Below are 20,285 nucleotides of genomic sequence, written 5' to 3' on the forward strand. Positions count from 1 at the left end.
ACCGGGCCCACAGTGTGTTTTGCCTTACATAATCATGTCCATCCTTACAAATCGTAATATCATCCTTACAAACATATTATATCACTATACATTTGGAATTCAGAAACACGTATACAAAGTACCCCCATGTGGATTAACAACAGGCAAGGTACTTTCATGTAATCATATTATCCGCCATTTTGTTTACTAAAGAAAAAAAGTTTAGTCCACATCGCAAACATTTCGTGTGTCATTTAACTACGTGTTTTTGTTGAATGTTTAAAAAAAACTTTCACTGGATACCTTCAGATACTTACACATTTTCTATTGATAAAACGAATACCTATAGAATACTTAATAATAATGTTAGAATTAAATTTTAAAAGCAATATAAGTAGGTAATAATTATAAGTAGGTACCTACTTTTGCAATTATTCGATTGTGAAACAAAAAATTAAAAAAATTTTTTGTTCTTCAGCCCTAACGCTTAACCAAACTCTTTTAAAAATCCATTTACATTAGAATTGGGGTCGTCATTCGATAGAGCACATTTAATTTGGATGACATAACATTTTCACTTTTACAAGATGATGTAGAACTTGTAGCTGAGAAAATTATCAAAAAATCACTATAAAAAGTCGATCAACACGAGGCTAGTTCAATAGGTAGTTTAACAATTTTCCAAACTTTACTATGTGACCTAGTCCAATAATCGACCAATATAACGTGCACAAATAATTAACTTAATATTTGTAGATAAATATTAATTTATGCATGCCATTTTTCATAACTTACAAAATGATAAGAGGCTCTTTAAAGTAAACGTTGTTTTATTTTTGAAAATAAAATCATAATTTATTTGTGATAGTTCATCCCACTCCATTATAATTATTATTTGATAGTCAATTAAAGTTCACGAATCACATTGATAAAATTATAAAGGAAGCCAATAAATCATTAGGTTTTATACTTCGAAACACCAAAGATTTCAAAAAACCATCTTCAGTAATTCTACTTTATAATAGCTATGTAAGAAGTAAACTTGAGTATTGTGTCACAGTTTGGAATCCAGATTATAAAGTTCACATAAAAAGAATAGAGAGAGTACAAAAAAAACTGATCCATAGCCTATCCTACCGTTTCAAGATACCAAGAACATTGAGGACCTATACTGAAAAGTTAAATTATTTCCATCTAACTGCGCTTTCTGTACGTCGTGTACATCTGGATATGTATTTTCTTTACAAAGTTATTAACAACCAAATAGATAGTCCTGCGCTGGTTGGACGATTTATATACAATGTTCCTTCTCGTATGCCAAGGTACCCATGTAAATTATTTAATATCAAATTTTGTAGAACAAGAATGGGTCGTAATTCACCTGTTGTTAGATTGGCCCGTCTGTACAATAGCCTATCAGGCAAGTTGCCCGAACTTGACATTCACTTCCAGAGCCTTCCAAAATTTAAGAAAATTCTAAAGGCCAATGATTTACTTTAGGTTGTCGCTGTTATTTTTCTTTATATGCTACTTACTACCTACTTTATTGTTGTTATTTTTTTTTTCCATTTTTGTTTAATTATAATATTTCTCTTTGAAAACCTATTGCAAAATTTTAACGCATGCTGTGGTTAACCTGTAATTGTAAGTGCAGTTAGCTTAAGGTAATTTTATTTGTACTGATTTTTTTTTTTTGTATGATATTGCTATACTTATGTTGGTAACCCTATAAATAAATAAATAAATAAATAAATAATTAAAAACATGATAACTTTATTCATTATTCTGCATCAGATCACTTAATTTCAATTAAAATATAACATACAATTAATATAAATTAACAAAAAAAAACAATACCCTGTTTTAAAATATAAGAGCTCTTGTGATATTAAGCATCTTATTTAAAATTATTATACATATAGATTAAAAACATTTGTTTATAAAATTTCCAAAATATATATACTTCATTAAAGTTTTTCTTTACTTTATCTTAATTATTACAAGATAAAGTAAAAAATATATATGTAAGTTCTTATGTTAAAAAATATCTTATGTTTAGTATTTTGGCACACTACTTTTCCTGTCATAGCAATTAAATATTTTGTGCCTGCCTCATATGATTCTTACTTAAAAAAATATAATAAATTTTAGGTTTAAAAACAATCAAAAACATTACCCTAAAGAACTTGTTGTAGTTGGGTTAAAATGTTATCTTTGGTTTTAGATTTACATGGTTAATATTTTCAAATTATTATCACAATATAAAAACAAATTAACTAAACTATTTATATCACAAAATTCAGGAAATGAAGATCATAGATGTCATAGCCAGGGTAAGTTAGTTCACATTATCTAAACGTTCTCTCAAGCGAAAGTATACCTTCAAAGAAGGCCGCAGAAGAGTAAATAACATTACAAGAATAACAATTACCAAAGAAGTATATTGTAAAATTTCCCCTTTGGCAGAGAACCAATCAGAAAATAATCCACATGAAATTGCCACAACTCCCAAAGAAAATGTGACCAAGCCAATAGAGGCATGTAATAATTTTGTATAGATTGGTGCCAAATAGTGTTTGAGTTTCAGACTATACAGAGCACCTATTCCACCCAGCATAGTGGCTGCCATAAAAATCAATGCAGACAACCCAAACTTTGCATGCAGTGTGGCAAAATGTGGTTTATTATTGATGATTTTGTTTGACAATATTACCAAAAATCCAGCTAAAATCAATATTGCTCCGAACAACTGCAAAACCCAATGTCGAGCACTTCGAAGTCTAATTGGCATCCATTCAGTTGCTAGATCCCCGGGTGAGATTGCATTTATAGCAGAAGTCATGATGATCATCCACTGTAAACAAATTAAATCTTTAATATCTACATAATCTTTAAATCTTAGAAGGAATACACATTTTTAATAAAAAAATAGGTATGTAAGTAGTATAAGATTTATTTTTCTTCTTCTTTGAAATTTAAAAACTAATACAATCCTAAGCCAGATAAATACTACTTAGGTAAATAAGTAGGTATTTTGAAATTTTTGGGTGTTTGTTAACTCTCATATCACATAAATTATAAATATACATAACTGCTTAACTGTTACATCAATAAATAGGTCATAACACTACAGCTTAGGTGTAATTCACTGATGATTTGATAATTTATTTTTAATCTACTACACAGTATGTAAAATACAATGTTTTTTTTTAAATGGGTACTCACTCCAATTGCCATAAGTGGTGGGTGGAAAGAGAATAAAGTGATTCCATTAACAAAAGAACAATATGTTACAATGCCCACAAAAACTAAGGACAGAAGATTACTGAAGATATTTAAGTAGCTGGGCTTGGATGAAGCGTTGGCAGTTACAAGCCGTGAAGATTCAGAATTTCTATCTGGCTGCGACATATTGTTGTCCGATATATCTTGATCCAGGGACTCCATAAACTTATGTTGAATGAGCAAATGTGCTGTGAAGAGTGCACAGAGTTAAAACTTGTACACTTAATATTATAAGAATATTAGAAGCGCGGACGTTCCACAAGTGGAAAACAGTCAATAGAATACCTACCAAGAAACCTATCAAGTTCACTACAAAAACATTGCGCATGCGAAATAATATGGCGTCGACATATGTAGTGTAAATTAAGTATTTTTATGTGAAAAATGTCCTTCCTTGATAATAAAATAGGACTGTAGAATCGATTGCAGAATCGTAAATATTTCAGTGCGAGTGCGAGAGCGATGCGATGCATTACATTGCAGTAACAATACCTACTAATTCCATAGCAAGTATGCATATGCATGCAGTAGGTACCAACCAAACAAAAAGGTATCTAGGTACCTACGAATGACGTGTACAAAAATGACAATGACAAACATTTGCGTTTGGCGTTGGCGTAAGACAGACCTTGGAATTAGTAGGTACTCCGCCTCAAAATCAAAAGTTGCGGCCACTTTCTCTTAAAATTGTCCAGTAAGATTTCCGAGAAAATTTCTCAACGGTAGTTTCACGGGAACGGTCTGAAGAAAATTCTCGGAAATTTCCAAGAACATTTCCTCACCGTTTCCGTGCATTCTTGAAAATTTGGAGAACAGTAGATGTGGCCGATATATCGATATCACGCTGACTTGACTAACATGACAACACTAGGTATTCACTCAAAAAGTAAATGACACTAGGTACTGGTTTGTTGTGCCCTATCATTCACCGAGTGCTTTTGTCTATTTATTCATTAACGCAAGAAATTTCCGAAGATCTGTATTTATTTGTGTGTATGATAATTAATATAAGGTAAATACCTTATATTATTTCATAATTTGATTTATTTTTATCAAATTATTGTAGGTTGTAGCTCGGGTAACTATTTTTATAATAAGATGGCGTCTTCTAGTATATTTTGTTGTGTTTCTGTTTCAGATGCCCAGTATTAAGTTACAGTCATCAGACAATGAAGTCTTTACAGTAGATGTAGAGATTGCAAAATGTTCAGTGACGATCAAAACTATGTTGGAAGACCTTGGCGTGGAAGACGAGGAAGAAGAAGTCGTTCCATTGCCCAACGTGAATTCTGCCATTCTTAAGAAAGTCATCCAATGGGCGACTTATCACAAAGATGATCCTCCATTGCCTGAAGACGACGAGAACAAAGAGAAAAGAACAGATGACATATCTTCATGGGATGCTGATTTTTTGAAAGTAGATCAAGGCACTTTATTTGAACTTATTCTAGCGGCAAATTACCTAGACATCAAAGGATTGTTGGATGTCACTTGCAAGACTGTAGCTAATATGATCAAAGGGAAAACTCCAGAGGAAATCCGTAAGACATTTAACATAAAAAATGATTTCACAGCTGCTGAAGAAGATCAAGTGCGCAAGGAGAATGAGTGGTGTGAGGAGAAGTAACTGCATACTTTATTTTTTAAATATATAGCTGCTGATCGAGAAAGACTTTTGTCATGGTTAAGTCCAATGAAGGGCTATATTCAATCATTTAGCAATATAAATTTACTGACTTTAGCATATTAGTTATATAAAGATGCAGTGATGTTTTGATTTCTCATTATTTCTTGGTGTTATAACTTTTTGCTTGTGACAACAGAAAACCCTCATCCAAAACAAAACTGGGGCCTTACCCTGTTAATAAATTTACCACATAAGTCATAATTTGAAAATCAAAACTGCCTAAGATGAAGACATTGGTTATGGTTGTTAGAAAAGCATAACTTATTGTGGAGATCTGTATTATAATAGACTAATTTATCTAATACAGGTACCATCAAATTGGATAAGTGTCACAACAATTGTAATGGGCAGTGTGATATTTCAGAGATACATGTTTTAAAATTACATTTAACACATTTTCTTTGTGTAATATTTATTGTTAAACACAATAAACCGGTCTAACTATTATTTTGATTTATTTGCCACAAGAACATAGAGCTATTCGCTATGGGGCTCCTTGGATTTAATAAATAATATATTAATGTTTTAAAAATGTTTTTGATTCTGCATTGTGTTGATTCAAAAACTAAGCTATTTACATCATTCAAAGTTGAGTCAATGCATAAACAATTTTTCTCTGGGTAACGCAGCTTGATCAGTGATGGGCTAAATGTTAAGAAATAGGTATAGACTTAAAAAAGTCTATACCTATATATAGAAATAGGTATAGACTTAAAAAAGTCTATACCTATTTCATCTCATCACTGATCAAGCTGCGTTACCCAGAGAAAAATTGTTTATGCATTGACTCAACTTTGAATGATGTAAATTACTTAGTTTTAGAATCAACACAATGCAGAATCAAAAACATTTTTAAAAGATTAATATATTATTTATTAGATCCAAGGAGCCCCAAAGTGAATAGCTCTATGGGCTATGGGCTCTATAGGGACTTCTCTATATTAGCAAATTATACTATATTTGAATAATATACAAGTATATTCAGTATCTTAAAAATAACATTCATACAATACTATAAGCATCATGAACAATCATATGTTGATCAGGTATGAAGAAGTTGTCAATGCATGTTAATATGGGGCTGTTAAATCTACCGAGGAAGGATCCACACGTAGCTGCACCCATGATAAGACCCACCAGAAAAGTCCAACCAATATAAATGAATATTACGTATTTCTGGTGTTTCAAAAGTAATTCTCTAAAGTAGCAGAAACAATCGTATAATGATCTGAAACAAAGAGTTATTACGTAGGTACTTTTCCTGCTCCTTACTAAAATAAATAGCTTCTTCTTCTTCACTATAAACCTATAGATAGTGAAGGCTGCGCGTAAATTTTCAAAATCTGGCTTATTACAAAAAATTGCGCATGGTATTTTTTATTGTCCTATCCTTTCGTCCTATTTAATCCCTTTCGCATTCTCGCAACTGCTTGCAAAAAATTCGTTCGACTTACACACTTGACCGGATTTCATCCATAGTTAGCCTAAATAATCAGTATTACACCCATATTTTAACCGGTAAGTACCAACGCATATGTATATAATATATTTTCTAAACTACTTTTTACATTATGTATTTGAGTGATTTATCCCACTAGTAATACTTATAACCTATACGAAAATTTGAATATGAAGATTGTCGCATTCAATAACGTTAGATAAATTCTACACTCAGATTTTGATGAAATTGGTACACAAATAGAATCCCAATCCCATGCCCACTAAAATTATAAATGCGAAAGTAAGTTTGTTACCTCTTCACGCATTATTTACTAGACCGATTGTTATGAAATTTGGTACAAGGGTAGAAAATGGAATAACACATAGGGTAGGTATCTACTTTTTATCCCGAAATTTCCACGGGAGCGAATACGTTTGTTACTCTTTCACCTAAAATCAACCGGGCCGATTGTTATTAAATTTGGTACACGGGGAAAGAATATAACCTGGAATAACACATGGGATACTTTTTGTGAAGCCCCGGGGCACAGCTAGTAATACATATATGTACAGACAAACATCCAAGACCCAGGTCAATCTGAAAAAGATCATTTTCCATCGAGACCTGACCGGGGATAGAAACCGTGACCTTCAGTGTAGAAGTCCGGCATGATGACCATTACGGCCGGTTCACGGCTACTTATGGATATCGAAACATAAATATACCTACAGAAGTGTTTATATTGTGGGAAGAAATAAAATGTTTTCCAGAAGTATATATATCCGCGAGAGTAAGTTTCTAAGTACTTATCTTTATTTAATTCGTGCACTATTCTGGATATCGATGAAAATGTTAAAAATATGCTACTTTCCAATCAAAGTAAGAGATAATATTCGAGTCTGAACGACCTCCTCTCGGAGTAAGTCGGGGAATATAACCTGGAATAGCACATAGAATACTTTTTATCCCGGAATTCCCATGCAGGGCACAAAGTCTCGGGGCGCAGCTAGTAAAAACATGAACCTGACCTGCAACAGTGTGGGTTTTCACTCAAAAGTTTATCCGTCTCATCTAAGAGGCGGTGCAGTTGCTGCTGAGCCAAATTAATAACGGGACACTTCTTGTGCAGTATGTTAGCTATGTCCGCCTCCTGGTCGATGTCGCAGCTGCAGCCGGGACCGGCCGGGTCGTAGGCGAAGCCATCGCTGCGGATTTCGCTGCGAGGAGACAGCTCTGATATCTCTATATTCCCATTTTCTCTTGGGCTATGAACGTCATGACCTTGCGCGCTCCGTGCATTTTTGTATGTCTTCCTGGTGTACCGGTGAATATTCTGAACACGATATTCATCAGACATAAGCTAACGGTTTGCTTGAAACAAAAGTTTGTCTATAACAAATATTATCAGACTTTGTAAAAATCTTTCTCAACCTTCAATCTATCAATCGTTGAATTATTTCTGTCTTCTGCCGTATCTGTCTCGCTCATAGATAATAAAATATTGAGCCCAATCCTCTAACCATTAATCTATGCTATCTAGGGTACAAGACAAGGTCAGAAAATTGTAAAAAATATGTACCTACTTACACTTAGGTACTCGTAAGTATGCACTTAGCAGATCAGTTAACATCAAACAGGGAGACGTGGAGAAGACCCCTTCTGAGCGTGACGTCTAAAACGTATCGAGCTAAATTCAAGAATCATATAATTTTTCCAACATATATTGCCTAAATCTCGCCAAAATGGCTAAAACTCATGTTTTAAATCCTAACTACTATTATAAACGCGGAAGTGACTTTGTATATTTGTTTGTTTCTCTTCTTTATACCTATACCTATCTAAGATGATAGTGATAAATCATAGACTGTAAAATAAAATGTAGCTAGTTCATTGTATAAAGACTTAAAGTTGACTATGAAACTATGACATAAGTTGACTATGAAAGTCCATTAAAAAAATAACATAATTATAAAAATAAACTTACTCAACCATCTTACTGTAACGTGACGTCACGTTAGTCAAAATTCAAAATAATTTTCACAAAAACAGGGTACAGGAGATGTTCATTGCAGAAAGAAAAGAACAGCCTCTTTTGCGACGAGTCCATGGAATTAGTAGATACTACCAATGTAGATGACATTTGGTGTGGATAAGCTGATGACCAATTTCCAATGCAATGTCCACAGAAATCTTACTACGTACTTAAAAAATTATATCTGAATGAAAATTGTATTACCTTGTATACAAGGCTCATTAGAAGGCAAGGCATGTGTTATGTCATCCTTACAACAATACGATAACATATCAGCTGTGTGGCATTCCACTTGACGCGGTTCAAAACTGATAATCGCTTCATTAGAGAAAAGATCATAATTAAATGCGCAGTTAAAAGATTATTGATCGAAATTTCGTAAAAAATAATTACAGATTATAGAAATAACATTTAATATATAACAATTTATACTAAATCTACTTTGGAATAACTATCACAACTTGGCAGCACTTGGTCCTGAACTTTTAATAACTACAAATAGGAGGCACTGTAAAGATTAAAATTGTGTGACGCGCACATCATAAAACCCGTAATATTTAATATAACCGAGGGCTAGAGAGTCATAGTCAAACCTATGACCCTTTTCGGTAAAATATAATTCCCTATTACAAATCAATCACCAAATGATTGGTGCATCCATTTCTTGGAGTACTCGTACACGACGAAGAGCGCCGCAGTAGCAGGGATGGTTCGCACTAACGTTGGTTTGAGTCCGTTGTATAACGCTAGTGCCCCTGTAACAAAATGTGTGTTTAAAATTACATCCATGTTAAATGTTTAAAACTTTTGATCTGTATTTGGCACGCGTAATTTAAAATAACAAATAGTTATATTAATTACATTTTCACAACCAAACAAGCATTTTGTATCAATGTCTTACATTCTTAAGTGTAACTCATACATACGTATTTGGAATTGAAAGGAATTATTCTTCTTATCAAGCACACTTGATAAGAAGAATAATTTCTTGCTAATATTGGTGTCAAATTTTTTTCAAGTCATAAAGACATCTGACATGATTTAATTTATAGGCAAGTAGTTTCATACATACTAATAAACTAAAAATCAAGTGGTTGATTTTTGGGTTGTGCCGGTTTCCTCACGATGCTTTCCGTCAATATACATGAGTCAAATTGGTATAGAAACCCATGTATATTATATATGAATAGTAGCGTTCGAATCTGGGATCTTTCAAATCATACATAGGGCGTTTTGGCAACATGACTACTATGACGACTGACTAATTGAGTTAATAGGACAAAGAAACACTACCTTCTTTTTTAATAATTTCGTAACCCACAGTGAGAAACTTCTGACTGGTGTTGGATATCTGGACGCGCGACTTGATGACGTCCGTGGGGAAGATGACCGTCCAGAGCACGAGGCCGCCCACCGCGCCGGCGGCCATTGTGCGCAAGAAGCCGATGTCGTCTTTTGACTGCCCAGGTTTCGTGAGCAGCTCCCGAGTGCCTGAAAAAATACATTTCTTATTTAATTTAAAGTATTGCACACGTTAACCTATCGAAGTCGTTAACGAATGTTTTCTGTTCGTGTTTCCATTGTTCGAAATCAGTACGACGATCTTTTAAATATCAGATAGCTTCTTTTACACATTTTGTGTTTCTAGATAATAAAATATATAAAATAGAAATATATAAAACTAGATGTTGCCCGGGGCTATGCTCCCGTGGGAATTTTGACATAAAATATAGCCTATAACAATCTTGGATAATGTACCTTTCTAATGGTAAAAGAATTTTTGAAATCGGTTTTTTGTTCGGTATCGGTAGTTTTGGAGATTACCCGCCTCATACACACAAACACATAAACGCTTGCCTCTTTATAATAATATTAAGATATATATATATATCATAATCAGCACTCGGATCACAATCATAACCTGTTTTGATATACCTTTTGACTATGTACATTATGTACTTATATATATTATTAGAAAAAAAAAACATTGTAAGAAACAATAATGGTAAGCCGATCTCGCATGATAGGGACCAACACTGTTCAAATGAGTTTCTTTCGGCATTTCTTCTCAGCAGTGGTCGTTCTGAAATGCCAGTAGTTTGTAGCTTGTGAGAAATAACTATAAATATAAAAATTGACGAGAAAAAGTGCCTGTGAAGGTCTAATTTCTGAATAAATGATTTGAATTTGAATTTGAAATTCGACTTAAGAGAAAAGTAATTTCGATCAATCAAAAATATAGAAAGTAAAAAAAACCGCAACATTTTCACTCTTTTGAAATTTGTTCTATCTATTCCTCTTTAAGATAGGTAACCGTTGCAAACACATACCTATTTGTTGTACTTATTTTCGAGTCACTATGCAGTGAAAGAGACATAAATTTAACATCAATTATTTTTCAGTTCAGCTGACAGTCCCAAGTTCTAATAATTAGAAGAATATTTTTAATAATTAGATGATATAGCACCTTCATATCCTCCAAAGAAAAAGAAATATCCAGGCATTTCCCTCATGATTGTAGGGACCAAGCCTCGGAATAACCCTTGAATTCCATATTGTCTAAATATTTGTTGCGTCAGTTGTAAAGGCGTCACTTTGACCTGGGAACAACAACACGCATATCAGTAGGTGTGACCATTATTGAAATGCAATGTGATAATGACTATTGATAAGAAACAATGAGATAAGCACAGCATACTGAATAACTCATCAGCTAAGCCATCAAAGATTTTAATTAGATATCAAACAATATTCACAAAAAAAAAAACTCCTATTCTTACATTTTTATCTTCAGATAACAGAGTGCCATACAAATTCAATGAATCAAAATATGATAAAATATATTGTCAATATTTAATTAAAATCTTTTATGTTAAATAATATGTACCCAAAAATCACCATACAGCTGTTTGGGCGCCTTGAACATTGACTTCTCTCATGGCTTGCAGCTGGCACTTAATAAGTTCAGTTGGGCAGAGAGTGAACGAGGAGAAGAATGCAGCCAGGAAACCAGCCGAGGCGTTTCCTAGTGTGGACAGCTGGTCTACACTCTGAAAAATATTTTGTTAAAATACATTTCAATACAAATGTTCATTTTAGTGAATTCCAAACAAGAATAGGATTTCTACCTACTCTCAGACCAAAAAGTACTTCCTTATACTCCTTATTATGTATTCCTTTTAAAAAGATCAATGAAATTTTTTGAATACATATGTAAGTATTTTAGATATAAACAATTTTACTACCTAAGAATTAAAAAATATGACTGACATTCTCTGTTCAGTTAGTTTCTTTCGAAAATCATACTTTCAATATCCCATTTGAGTACATTGGTACTATGTATTAATCAAAATTTTTTTTGGTCATTGAGTGATTACAATAAAGTTTTCACTGAAACAAGATATTATCACAAACACAGTTGAAAATTAATGATAAAATTACCTCTGTTTCTGTTATCCGGCACACAAATTTTTGACAATATCCATATGCAGCAAACAATACCGAGTTTTCAGCAACATTTGCCATAATCGCGGGAGTCGTGCCGGCATAAAGCCCACGAACTATGCCATCATTTCTTAATGTTTGCTTCAAGCAGTCCAACATTCCTTTGTAGAGATGAGGGAATGTTTGCATCTTCACTTTGACTGTGTCAAGTGGTTGCCCAACATAGACCACAGCAATGCCACCTACACAAATGTTGTTATTAATATAGTACCTCCACATCTGCTGCCTACAATTTGGATAAGTAGAAACTCAAATGGATTATCATGTAGTTTTTATTAATAGATAGCACTTGTGTCTATAAGCACAAACTGCATGAAAATGTTCCACATCAATAACTGGTCATGAACAAGATTTAGGAATAATTGAGAAGATAAATGACAAAGGAAACATTCATGATAAATTAGTACTTAAATAAAATAGAACACATAATTTCTGGAAAAGTGAATAACAAATAAACATTGTAATTTAATAGGATTACCTAAAGATCCAGCAGTGAAGTCAATTATGCCATTTTTAACATTCCCAGGTGAGTCTGATGAATGAACCATGATGTTTATTGTATTTTATAATTCTTATTATTACAATGGACCTGAAAATAAAGTATTTCTAAGCTTTTTTATATAACAATTTATTTGTGGCTATGTACCTACTTACCTATATCCCAAGATTTGTCTGCACAGTTGTAATATTGAAATTCTTATTTATTATACTGCTTAACTAATTATTCTTCTTCTTCATATTACTACATTTACCCACCCCATTATAAGTTAAAACATAATGTGTTTTGTCACTATCGCACTTTCCAATATTTGGCATTGACAGAAAGAGACAAATTATATTTTAGCTTAGTGTGCTATGAATAACAGGGTTAGTGAATTCTAAACTTTTCGTTTATTATCAATATATGATATTAAAAAGACAGGCATAAATTTGATCTACTGGAAAGTGAAACGGTGGAAAGTAAAATTATGAATATTAGAATCTGCGTGAATTGAACTCATTTTCAGCACGATAGTATAATGCCTTTATAGTGCAACTGCCGAAGGAATAAATAAAGTAAAAAATATATTCTGAAATTAGACTTTTTACCACAACTAGCCGTACGTTATCCTGTGGTTATCTTAGTTGAACAACACACACTATTTCATAGAAATTTAGGACACACACTTGAAAGTATATTTACATCAGATTTTCTAACCTCGATTTTTAAATACTACAGGTGGTTTTTATTGTGAAACCAAATAAACTGGTATATGATTAAATTAGGTAGTGAGTTATATTATAAACAAACACAGGTACACCTACTGGTAGTAGTATCTGCTATCAGTAAAACTGAAACCGAAGGGACTGAATCAGTCAGCTGCTGAATCCAATAGAGTAGGTATTTACCCATTTCCCAAGAGTCAATGAAGTTGTATCATGGAATAGTACTTAGGTACCTACTCCGTATATAAGTACCTACAAAATAAATCCATGAGTTGTAGTGTCAATGTCAGGTGTTATAATAAATACCTATAAGGAAAATGATGAACACTCATGGATTTAGTAAGTGCTTACGCAAGTTTTACGGAGTACCTACTAATTCCATGTGAACATTTGAATGAAAGATTAAAAATACATGGCAACAGTGAACCATAGAAACAAACAAATTGAAGCACTGAAATGCTGATAAAACACACTATATCATAGTTTATATTGCACCTTAGGTAATAGATGAAGCAGGTGAAAGTTTCCGGCCCACAAATTTCAGCAAAATACGATCTTTTTTAACACTTCACTTTTACAACTTTTACCGCCCGTAACGTTTGACATTGACTTGTTCTAAAATATATTTCGTACTGTTACCAGATAAAAAAATATACGTGACCAAATCTTTTATTTCAAAAATTCCAAATAACCCCCTGATTGCAAATAGTCCCACTTTACGGAACTAATTTGCCATATTTTGTAGCCGTGCATAACATATTCTATGCCTTCATATGATGAGCAGTGAAGGATTGTATTCATATGATAGATAGAAGGAAGTGAAAACCGAACGCACCGACTTCATATGAGCCAACCCTAGCCAACCGAACAACTACGAAAAAAAGAAAGAAAGAAAACATGGTTGTTTTTCAGCATTCATCCAACATTATTTATAACTTTGTCTGTTTTCATAGTTAATCGTCTTAATTAATTATGAATGATGTTTATTAAAAGAATTTTGAAACTTAAGTTTGTTATGTAAAATAAATGTAAATTTTCTAGAGGTTAGCGTCAAAGTGCTTGTGGATAGTAAAGTTGTTATTGGAATTAAACATGGTTTCTGTGCGTATTCCATGATTTCAGTAAGTGAAGTAGCTGCATAAATAATTTTACTACAACTTTAACTGAAAAAAAATCTTTGTTCTTTTTCCGTTTGGTACAAAATAATGTCTATCTTTTGACGTGTCTTTCTGTGGAGTTATATGTTAGGCCGCCATGTTTGTCCTTTTATATTTTAGAAATAGTGAAAAATGAATGAGTGTAGAGTTTTTCAGTAAAGATTCACAGTTTTAAACTATTGTTTATTAATACATAATATATGGGAGTGAAACTTGTGCCCTGTAATGATTTGAAACTGTTTGGAAATAACTTGCGTCCTTTGTGTTTAGGTGTAGTTCAGAATGGTTGTCGGTTCAGCGGCATATCCTGGGAGGCAAGTGCTCCACAAAATGCAGCCAATGGGCATGACACCTCGTGAGCTGTCGGAGTATGATGACTTGGCGACGGCCCTCATAGTGGACCCATACCTCAACATTACTACACATAAAATGAATATCAGATATAGACCCTTAAAAACGAATAAGGAGGAACTAAAACAAATAGTAAAAGAATTTATACAAACTCAGGATTATAATAAGGCATATTCAAGATTGGCTAGTGGGGATTGGATGCCAAGACATTTCAGTAAAAATAAACACCAACAAAATAAACTCAGAGAACATGTAAGTGCATATTATTTTAACTGACATTTTTCTCACAATATTTGTTTGTATAAAGCATATAATAATATGCTTTATTTGTTTGGATGTCAATACCTGTGAACTTACTTTTTATATGATCCTTCCCTCCCATTTGTTCATCTACAATTTCTGACAGTCTGTGAGAAGAAACTTATGGGTGAAAAATCTTATCCCATATCCAAGGGTTATTTAAAAACCTGTGTGTGCTATGTATGCCCTTTTTTATGGGTCTTTGATTTGTCAATAAAATCACAATATCTAAAAACTTCAATAGTCTAATGCTAGTTAATTGTTTACTTTAACTTACAAGTAGAAATATATTCAGTTAGTAGCTTAATAACACTAATTATTGTAAGGGTTTCTTTAGTGTTTGCTCTTGTTATTTTCAGATAAACCGTTATCTCAGAGTGTTTGACAAAAAGGCTGGTTTTGTTATAGAACCATGTTACAGATATTCTCTTGAAGGCAGAGTTGGGGCAAAAATTTCCACAACTAAAAAATTTTTTAAACATGAGAGAATAGATTTTTTAGTAGGTTGTATTGCAGAGATGACAGAAGATGAAGAAAAGCAATTACTTCATCCAGGCAAAAATGACTTTTCTGTTATGTATAGTTGTAGAAAAAATTGTGCACAGTTGTGGCTTGGACCCGCAGCATATATAAATCATGACTGCAGGCCTAATTGCACATTTGAAGCTACTGATCGTGGTAAGGCATTTGTTCGTGTTCTAAGAGACATTGAGGTTGGTGAGGAAATAACATGTTTTTATGGTGAAGATTTTTTTGGAAATGGCAATTGTTATTGTGAGTGTGAAACTTGTGAAAGACGTGGAAAAGGAGCCTTCTCTGTGAAAAGTCCTCTAAACGATGAGCAAGCAACACGGTATAGATTTAGAGAAACTGATAATAGAATTAATAGAACTAAAGCTAAGCAAACTCAGAAAATTAATGATAAGATACCAGATAAGCCTCGAATGACAAGTAGACAAAATTCTAGTATTGTATCACCTCTTAGTATGAAAGAAATGAAAGAAAAAGGATTAACAAAATATGATGCCGAGCTTTTGATTGCTCAGGGTTGTATTGCTGATATTGTTGATGGGTCTATTAATAAGCAACCACAAGGTAGCCGGGAATCGTCAGCATCCAGCCGGGGTGAAAGGCTGCGTCGAAGAACTGATAGTAGTCGTATAACAAATGGAGTGGTACCAACTTCAAAGAATACCAAACGTGTGCCCCCATCCAGATGTTGCAGCACAACCAGTTCCCGTAGTAGTTGGGACTCTCATAGTGGGATTGTTTTAAGAAGTCACAAACGCTTACTTGATTCTTGTGCTATAACCAATTGTGGAAAATTGAAAAATAATATAAAACAGGAGACTGAATCAAAATTAGAAAGAAACCTTAACACTCCTCAAGAAGAAACTGACTTGCCCAGTTCTGTAGAAAATGAAAAAGTAGTTATAAAATCTGAACCAGGGCATGAAAATTTAAGGAATAATTGTGTATCAGAAGCAGATTCTGTAATTGCTGTTAAAATTGAAAATATGGATGGTGATTGTAATGTGAAGGAATCTCTACTACAGAATATGGAATTGAGTTCATCTTCAGAAGTTAAAATGGAAGATCCGCCTTGTAATACAAAGTCAGAACAAAAGGGTGAAGGTGTTGAATGTACAAGTGATGCTTGTTCTAAAAGTGAGATTTATGACTTTAGAGAAAATGTTAATCCTAGTGAAAATGATTGTAAGTTGAGCAAGGGCAACAAAATAGAATCTAACAGAACACAAGAGACTAAGAAAGAATTAGATTCAGGTCCTCCTTGGTTAGCTGACAATTCCAACAAAGGCAGTGAGTATCCATGCACTCCACCAAGGAGAGGATTAAAGTTGACATTACGTGTGAAGAGAAGTCCTGTTGTGGAAGAAGTTATGGATTGTGGAACCACAGCAGAGGTTCCTGAGTATGAGGTGTTGCGTTTGGAGGGTGTAGACCCTGAGACAGTGCGCCGTATGAAGAAGCGACGTAGGTCGAAAGAGCGACATCGGAAGCATAGTCCTATCCGTCCCTTGCCCCCCATGAAACGTCTGAGGCTGATCTTCGGCAATGAAAGTCGCACTATTGACTTGCCTCCTGCTATATCAGCAGACTGACCGCAACTACCTTATGGTAATGTCTCCACCGTTATTATTCAATTATTAGTTTAATTTTTGCTGACTAGGACTTTATGTCTAGTATTTATTTTCATGATGTGAAATCCTGATTTTAAGTATTTGTGTGATAGGCATCAAATTTTTATTTGATGATTCCAGGAAATATTTATTAAAACGAAAAGTATAAAAGTTGTTATTTCATTAGCACTAATTTATTATTTCCCAATTTTATGGCACATATACATTATATCAAATAAGTTTAATTACTTAAGTAAATGTATATTCTACTTAATAATTATTTCCATTTGAAATGGGAGTATTACTGCCTTTACTTTAATATCTTATTTGATGAAGAGGTATTTAGATCTGTTCTCCTGATTGCATTATGAAATATCTTAAAAGCAGATTTGTAAATATTGCATGTGTGAATGCATTGAATTTGTATGTATTTAGTCAATATTGATCGATTTTCGTTGGAGCATTAAAACTATGAATAACACCAAATGCAGATATTATTTGAAGTCCAATTATACATTTGAATGTAAGTGAAAAGGTTTTAGTTATTCAATCTAAATTGGATTAAAAAACAGTTGCAAAATTATTATTTCTGCGTATTTTAAGGCGTCCATTGCGTATCGTAACTAGAAATTTCTCTTTTTAAAAAGGTTCTAACTGAGAATAATTTCGCGACATGGTTATCGCTTTCCTCCCTGCTCGCCAGTCATGAAAATCGATTGCATCGCGCGAACTTAAACGCTATCGAATATAAGATTAAATTTGTGTGAGGACGTGGACCAATATGATGATTGATATAGTATTTCTATGACGTTATATAGGCATAGGCCTTTCACGAGGCACGAGATTAGAAGCCTTTTTCGGGATGGGACACCACATTGCAGGCGGTGTCAGATTCTGGCTACGAACAACGCCCGGAGTAAGCATCAAAAATTATAATTTGTTCCTGTGATTTCACATGCTGCCAAGGTTCCATTGCCTTGGTAAACGAAAACCTCTATAGAGACCCTTGATTTGTTTCGAAAATACTGCCTATGTGAGTTGGTTTATATAGCTACAGATATGGATGTGGCCCTACAAAACCGGCCTCTTTTTGTTTTTTAGGTACTTATTTTCGAGATCTGATGAATTACTGCTAAACAAAGCTATTTGTAGGCTAATTTAGGGCCTTATGCCTTCATGGGAAAAGTTGAACAACACCTATAATGATTAAAACTTAAAAAAATAGACGCAATATAGTAATCTGATAGATTATTTACTATTTTTATATAATTTTATTTTTAATATACTTTACAAGATCAAATAAAAACAATGTTCGCGAATTTAATAATAACGAAGAATTTAGTATTTTGAGTTTTTTATTGAGAACTTAGTGGATATATTGACATTAAAGTCCAATTTACACTGGTAGTGGCTTCTTGTAAGGGCCAGGTTGGAACCACTAAGATATCGATTCCTCTAATGTCCATATCTGAAAAGACGAAAAATAATCGTAATATTAAATCTGTATTGAAAATAATCCTTCTGGAGTGGTATCAAGCCTAACCACTAATTAAACAGAGCTTTTACAAGCTGCTACAAATCACTGGTTATCTAGGTAGAAATAATATGTTAATAGATTATACATTACTCACTTTTGGAACTCCCATTCTCTATTGTCTAAAGGACAGACTTGTCTGGTTTTCAGCCAACGTGAGATACAGTGGAAGTGAAATGCATGCTGGAAAAATAGAGATAACAATTGTTATTTGGTTTCAAAAATATAAAATATTCAAAATATACATACTTTATACAAATTCTAAAAGTTAATTGATAAAAAAATAGGCTTAATTCACATCTCACAGCAACTTAATGTTTTGTTTTTGCATAATGCTATATTTTTCCAAATGTTTCTGAATTACATACAACAGATAAATATCTGTTGTATGTAATTATATGTTTAACTACACATTGCAGGCTTCAAGCGATAAGGGCATATAAATAAATAGTATCAGTTTTACACCCCTATGGTTTGATATCCATGATATATATAAATTTAAGCGCTTTAAGACCGGGTGTGAAGGGCTTTAGTTAAAAGCAAAGTTTACGACTGAACTTCACCAATGTGCCAATTTAGGCAACAAGTGCTATCACACTTGGTGTTAAAAGCTTAAACACCTGTGCAAACCAATACAACAAGAAATGGTGTGCCACATGCCCATGATAACATTCACCAATAAGATTGGCTATTATAAGCTACATGAGCACACTAGCAAGTTCAAAATTGTTGAAGTTGTTGCCATGACTGCAATTGGTTAAACATCATATTATATATTAACCATGGATTTAGTAAGTACTTTGGGAGTACCTACTAATTCCATGATATTAACTGGCTGCTATCACAGCAATTGAAATGTCATTGAAACATCTATATTTGTTCTTACTGTAATCAAACAGAGCAAATACTTTTCTATCAAGATATAGGTATAAATTAAAAAGTTCTTACATTACAAACTCCCCAAGCCACTGTGCACTCCTCACTAGTGGCTGAAGCTTGGTTTGCCTGGCATTCTATGCATAGATCCATGATGTGATTACGGCAGATGGCACAGTTGTCCACCACAATATCTACAAGGAGAACAATATATGAAACAACATCTATGATACCATTACTAGGTATTGATGTTTGAGTACATAATATATTATTTTGAAAGGTTATGTTTTCTACTTATGCATCATATAATAATACACAACTCACCCCATGCCCAGAGAGCAACCGCATTCCACTGAAATAATGAAAAGTTTGTAATTCTTAACGAATAGTCAGATAAAGGGAAAGCACAAAACAATGATTAAGCGTTTAGTCAAAACGTACCTTTTTGACTTCAAATCGTTTTTTGTCTCCCTTTCCGCTACTTGAAGAAGCCATTTCTACTTCTTCTTCATCAACATCCATTACGGCTGCCATTATGCAAATTTCTTTTTTTCAATTATAAAATATTAGAAATAAATTTTATTTGGGAGGCAGAATTTCAGATTTTGTACAAATGTAAATGACAATTGCAATTTTACTGTCAACTTCATGACATTGACATAAAATACCACTGACATTTATTTAATTTTATTAGGTTGGCTGAACGTAGTGTTACCATCTTTAAAATCTGCCAAGCAGGGATAAGAACACCGCACAGAATATAAGATGTTCTTATAACTATATGTGGAATAG

General features: G+C 33.3%; 6 protein-coding genes across 13 annotated transcripts; 2 read left to right on the top strand and 4 right to left on the bottom strand.

The window, feature by feature from the left end:
• Positions 1–1,732: 1,732 nt before the first annotated feature.
• Positions 1,733–3,785, bottom strand: LOC128669380 (transmembrane reductase CYB561D2-like). 2 transcript variants are annotated; one of them, XM_053744183.2, is made up of 3 exons: positions 3,554–3,785; positions 3,205–3,452; positions 1,733–2,833 (listed from the first exon to the last, which is right to left on the bottom strand). In XM_053744183.2, the coding sequence occupies exons 1-3, from the start codon at positions 3,780–3,782 to the stop codon at positions 2,318–2,320; spliced, it is 993 nt and encodes a 330-aa protein (XP_053600158.1). In that variant the 5' UTR covers positions 3,783–3,785; the 3' UTR covers positions 1,733–2,317. The 2 variants fall into 2 exon arrangements, with proteins under 2 accessions (XP_053600158.1, XP_053600159.1); XM_053744184.2 differs by lacking the exon at positions 3,554–3,785 and having other exon boundaries at positions 3,205–3,546.
• A 72-nt stretch (positions 3,786–3,857) lies between these two features.
• Positions 3,858–5,398, top strand: SkpA (SKP1-related A). The gene is made up of 2 exons (XM_053744185.1): positions 3,858–4,276; positions 4,403–5,398. The coding sequence occupies exon 2, from the start codon at positions 4,403–4,405 to the stop codon at positions 4,889–4,891; it is 489 nt and encodes a 162-aa protein (XP_053600160.1). The 5' UTR covers positions 3,858–4,276; the 3' UTR covers positions 4,892–5,398.
• Positions 5,399–5,681: 283 nt separating this feature from the next.
• On the bottom strand, positions 5,682–8,685 carry LOC128669292 (uncharacterized). The gene is made up of 2 exons (XM_053744031.2): positions 7,421–8,685; positions 5,682–6,179 (listed from the first exon to the last, which is right to left on the bottom strand). Exons 1-2 carry the CDS (start codon positions 7,747–7,749, stop codon positions 5,954–5,956), a joined length of 555 nt encoding a protein of 184 aa, XP_053600006.1. The 5' UTR covers positions 7,750–8,685; the 3' UTR covers positions 5,682–5,953.
• A 135-nt stretch (positions 8,686–8,820) lies between these two features.
• On the bottom strand, positions 8,821–13,648 carry LOC128669291 (uncharacterized protein). 6 transcript variants are annotated; one of them, XM_053744030.1, is made up of 7 exons: positions 13,630–13,648; positions 12,407–12,517; positions 11,866–12,110; positions 11,328–11,474; positions 10,892–11,024; positions 9,718–9,915; positions 8,821–9,179 (listed from the first exon to the last, which is right to left on the bottom strand). In XM_053744030.1, the coding sequence occupies exons 2-7, from the start codon at positions 12,474–12,476 to the stop codon at positions 9,058–9,060; spliced, it is 915 nt and encodes a 304-aa protein (XP_053600005.1). In that variant the 5' UTR covers positions 12,477–12,517; positions 13,630–13,648; the 3' UTR covers positions 8,821–9,057. The 6 variants fall into 6 exon arrangements, with proteins under 6 accessions (XP_053600005.1, XP_053600001.1, XP_053600002.1 ...); XM_053744026.2 differs by lacking the exon at positions 13,630–13,648 and adding an exon at positions 13,318–13,421; XM_053744027.2 differs by lacking the exon at positions 13,630–13,648 and adding an exon at positions 13,127–13,407.
• Positions 13,649–13,994: 346 nt separating this feature from the next.
• Hmt4-20 (Histone methyltransferase 4-20) lies at positions 13,995–17,569 on the top strand. Of its 2 annotated transcripts, none has more exons than XM_053744023.1 (3): positions 13,995–14,255; positions 14,562–14,894; positions 15,302–17,569. In XM_053744023.1, exons 2-3 carry the CDS (start codon positions 14,574–14,576, stop codon positions 17,063–17,065), a joined length of 2,085 nt encoding a protein of 694 aa, XP_053599998.1. In that variant the 5' UTR covers positions 13,995–14,255; positions 14,562–14,573; the 3' UTR covers positions 17,066–17,569. The 2 variants fall into 2 exon arrangements, with proteins under 2 accessions (XP_053599998.1, XP_053599999.1); XM_053744024.1 differs by having other exon boundaries at positions 13,995–14,177.
• An 851-nt stretch (positions 17,570–18,420) lies between these two features.
• Roc1a (Regulator of cullins 1a) lies at positions 18,421–20,127 on the bottom strand. Its single transcript, XM_053744032.2, has 5 exons — positions 19,935–20,127; positions 19,818–19,845; positions 19,566–19,687; positions 18,715–18,800; positions 18,421–18,551 (listed from the first exon to the last, which is right to left on the bottom strand). Exons 1-5 carry the CDS (start codon positions 20,025–20,027, stop codon positions 18,539–18,541), a joined length of 342 nt encoding a protein of 113 aa, XP_053600007.1. The 5' UTR covers positions 20,028–20,127; the 3' UTR covers positions 18,421–18,538.
• Positions 20,128–20,285: the final 158 nt, after the last annotated feature.

This window comes from Plodia interpunctella, chromosome 4 (genome assembly GCF_027563975.2).
Source record: "Plodia interpunctella isolate USDA-ARS_2022_Savannah chromosome 4, ilPloInte3.2, whole genome shotgun sequence".
In the NCBI taxonomy this organism is placed as follows: domain Eukaryota; kingdom Metazoa; phylum Arthropoda; class Insecta; order Lepidoptera; family Pyralidae; genus Plodia; species Plodia interpunctella.

Coding starts and splice junctions, on each gene's coding strand:
- LOC128669291 (XM_053744030.1), bottom strand. CDS start 12,476: ATGGTTCATTCATCAGACTCACCTGGGAATGTTAAAAATGGCATAATT. Junction 9,916..10,891: donor TTTCTTTGGAGGATATGAAG/GTGCTATATCAT, acceptor GTATTTTTTCAG/GCACTCGGGAGCTGCTCACG. Junction 9,180..9,717: donor CGAAATTATTAAAAAAGAAG/GTAGTGTTTCTT, acceptor ATTTTGTTACAG/GGGCACTAGCGTTATACAAC.
- Roc1a (XM_053744032.2), bottom strand. CDS start 20,027: ATGGCAGCCGTAATGGATGTTGATGAAGAAGAAGTAGAAATGGCTTCT. Junction 19,846..19,934: donor AACGATTTGAAGTCAAAAAG/GTACGTTTTGAC, acceptor TCATTATTTCAG/TGGAATGCGGTTGCTCTCTG. Junction 19,688..19,817: donor GGTTGCTCTCTGGGCATGGG/GTGAGTTGTGTA, acceptor TTCTCCTTGTAG/ATATTGTGGTGGACAACTGT.
- LOC128669380 (XM_053744183.2), bottom strand. CDS start 3,782: ATGCATACTTGCTATGGAATTAGTAGGTATTGTTACTGCAATGTAATG. Junction 3,453..3,553: donor TGAACTTGATAGGTTTCTTG/GTAGGTATTCTA, acceptor CACTCTTCACAG/CACATTTGCTCATTCAACAT. Junction 2,834..3,204: donor CACCACTTATGGCAATTGGA/GTGAGTACCCAT, acceptor ATTTGTTTACAG/TGGATGATCATCATGACTTC.
- LOC128669292 (XM_053744031.2), bottom strand. CDS start 7,749: ATGTCTGATGAATATCGTGTTCAGAATATTCACCGGTACACCAGGAAG. Junction 6,180..7,420: donor GAAAACCCACACTGTTGCAG/GTCAGGTTCATG, acceptor TCTTTGTTTCAG/ATCATTATACGATTGTTTCT.
- Hmt4-20 (XM_053744023.1), top strand. CDS start 14,574: ATGGTTGTCGGTTCAGCGGCATATCCTGGGAGGCAAGTGCTCCACAAA. Junction 14,895..15,301: donor AAAATAAACTCAGAGAACAT/GTAAGTGCATAT, acceptor TGTTATTTTCAG/ATAAACCGTTATCTCAGAGT.
- SkpA (XM_053744185.1), top strand. CDS start 4,403: ATGCCCAGTATTAAGTTACAGTCATCAGACAATGAAGTCTTTACAGTA.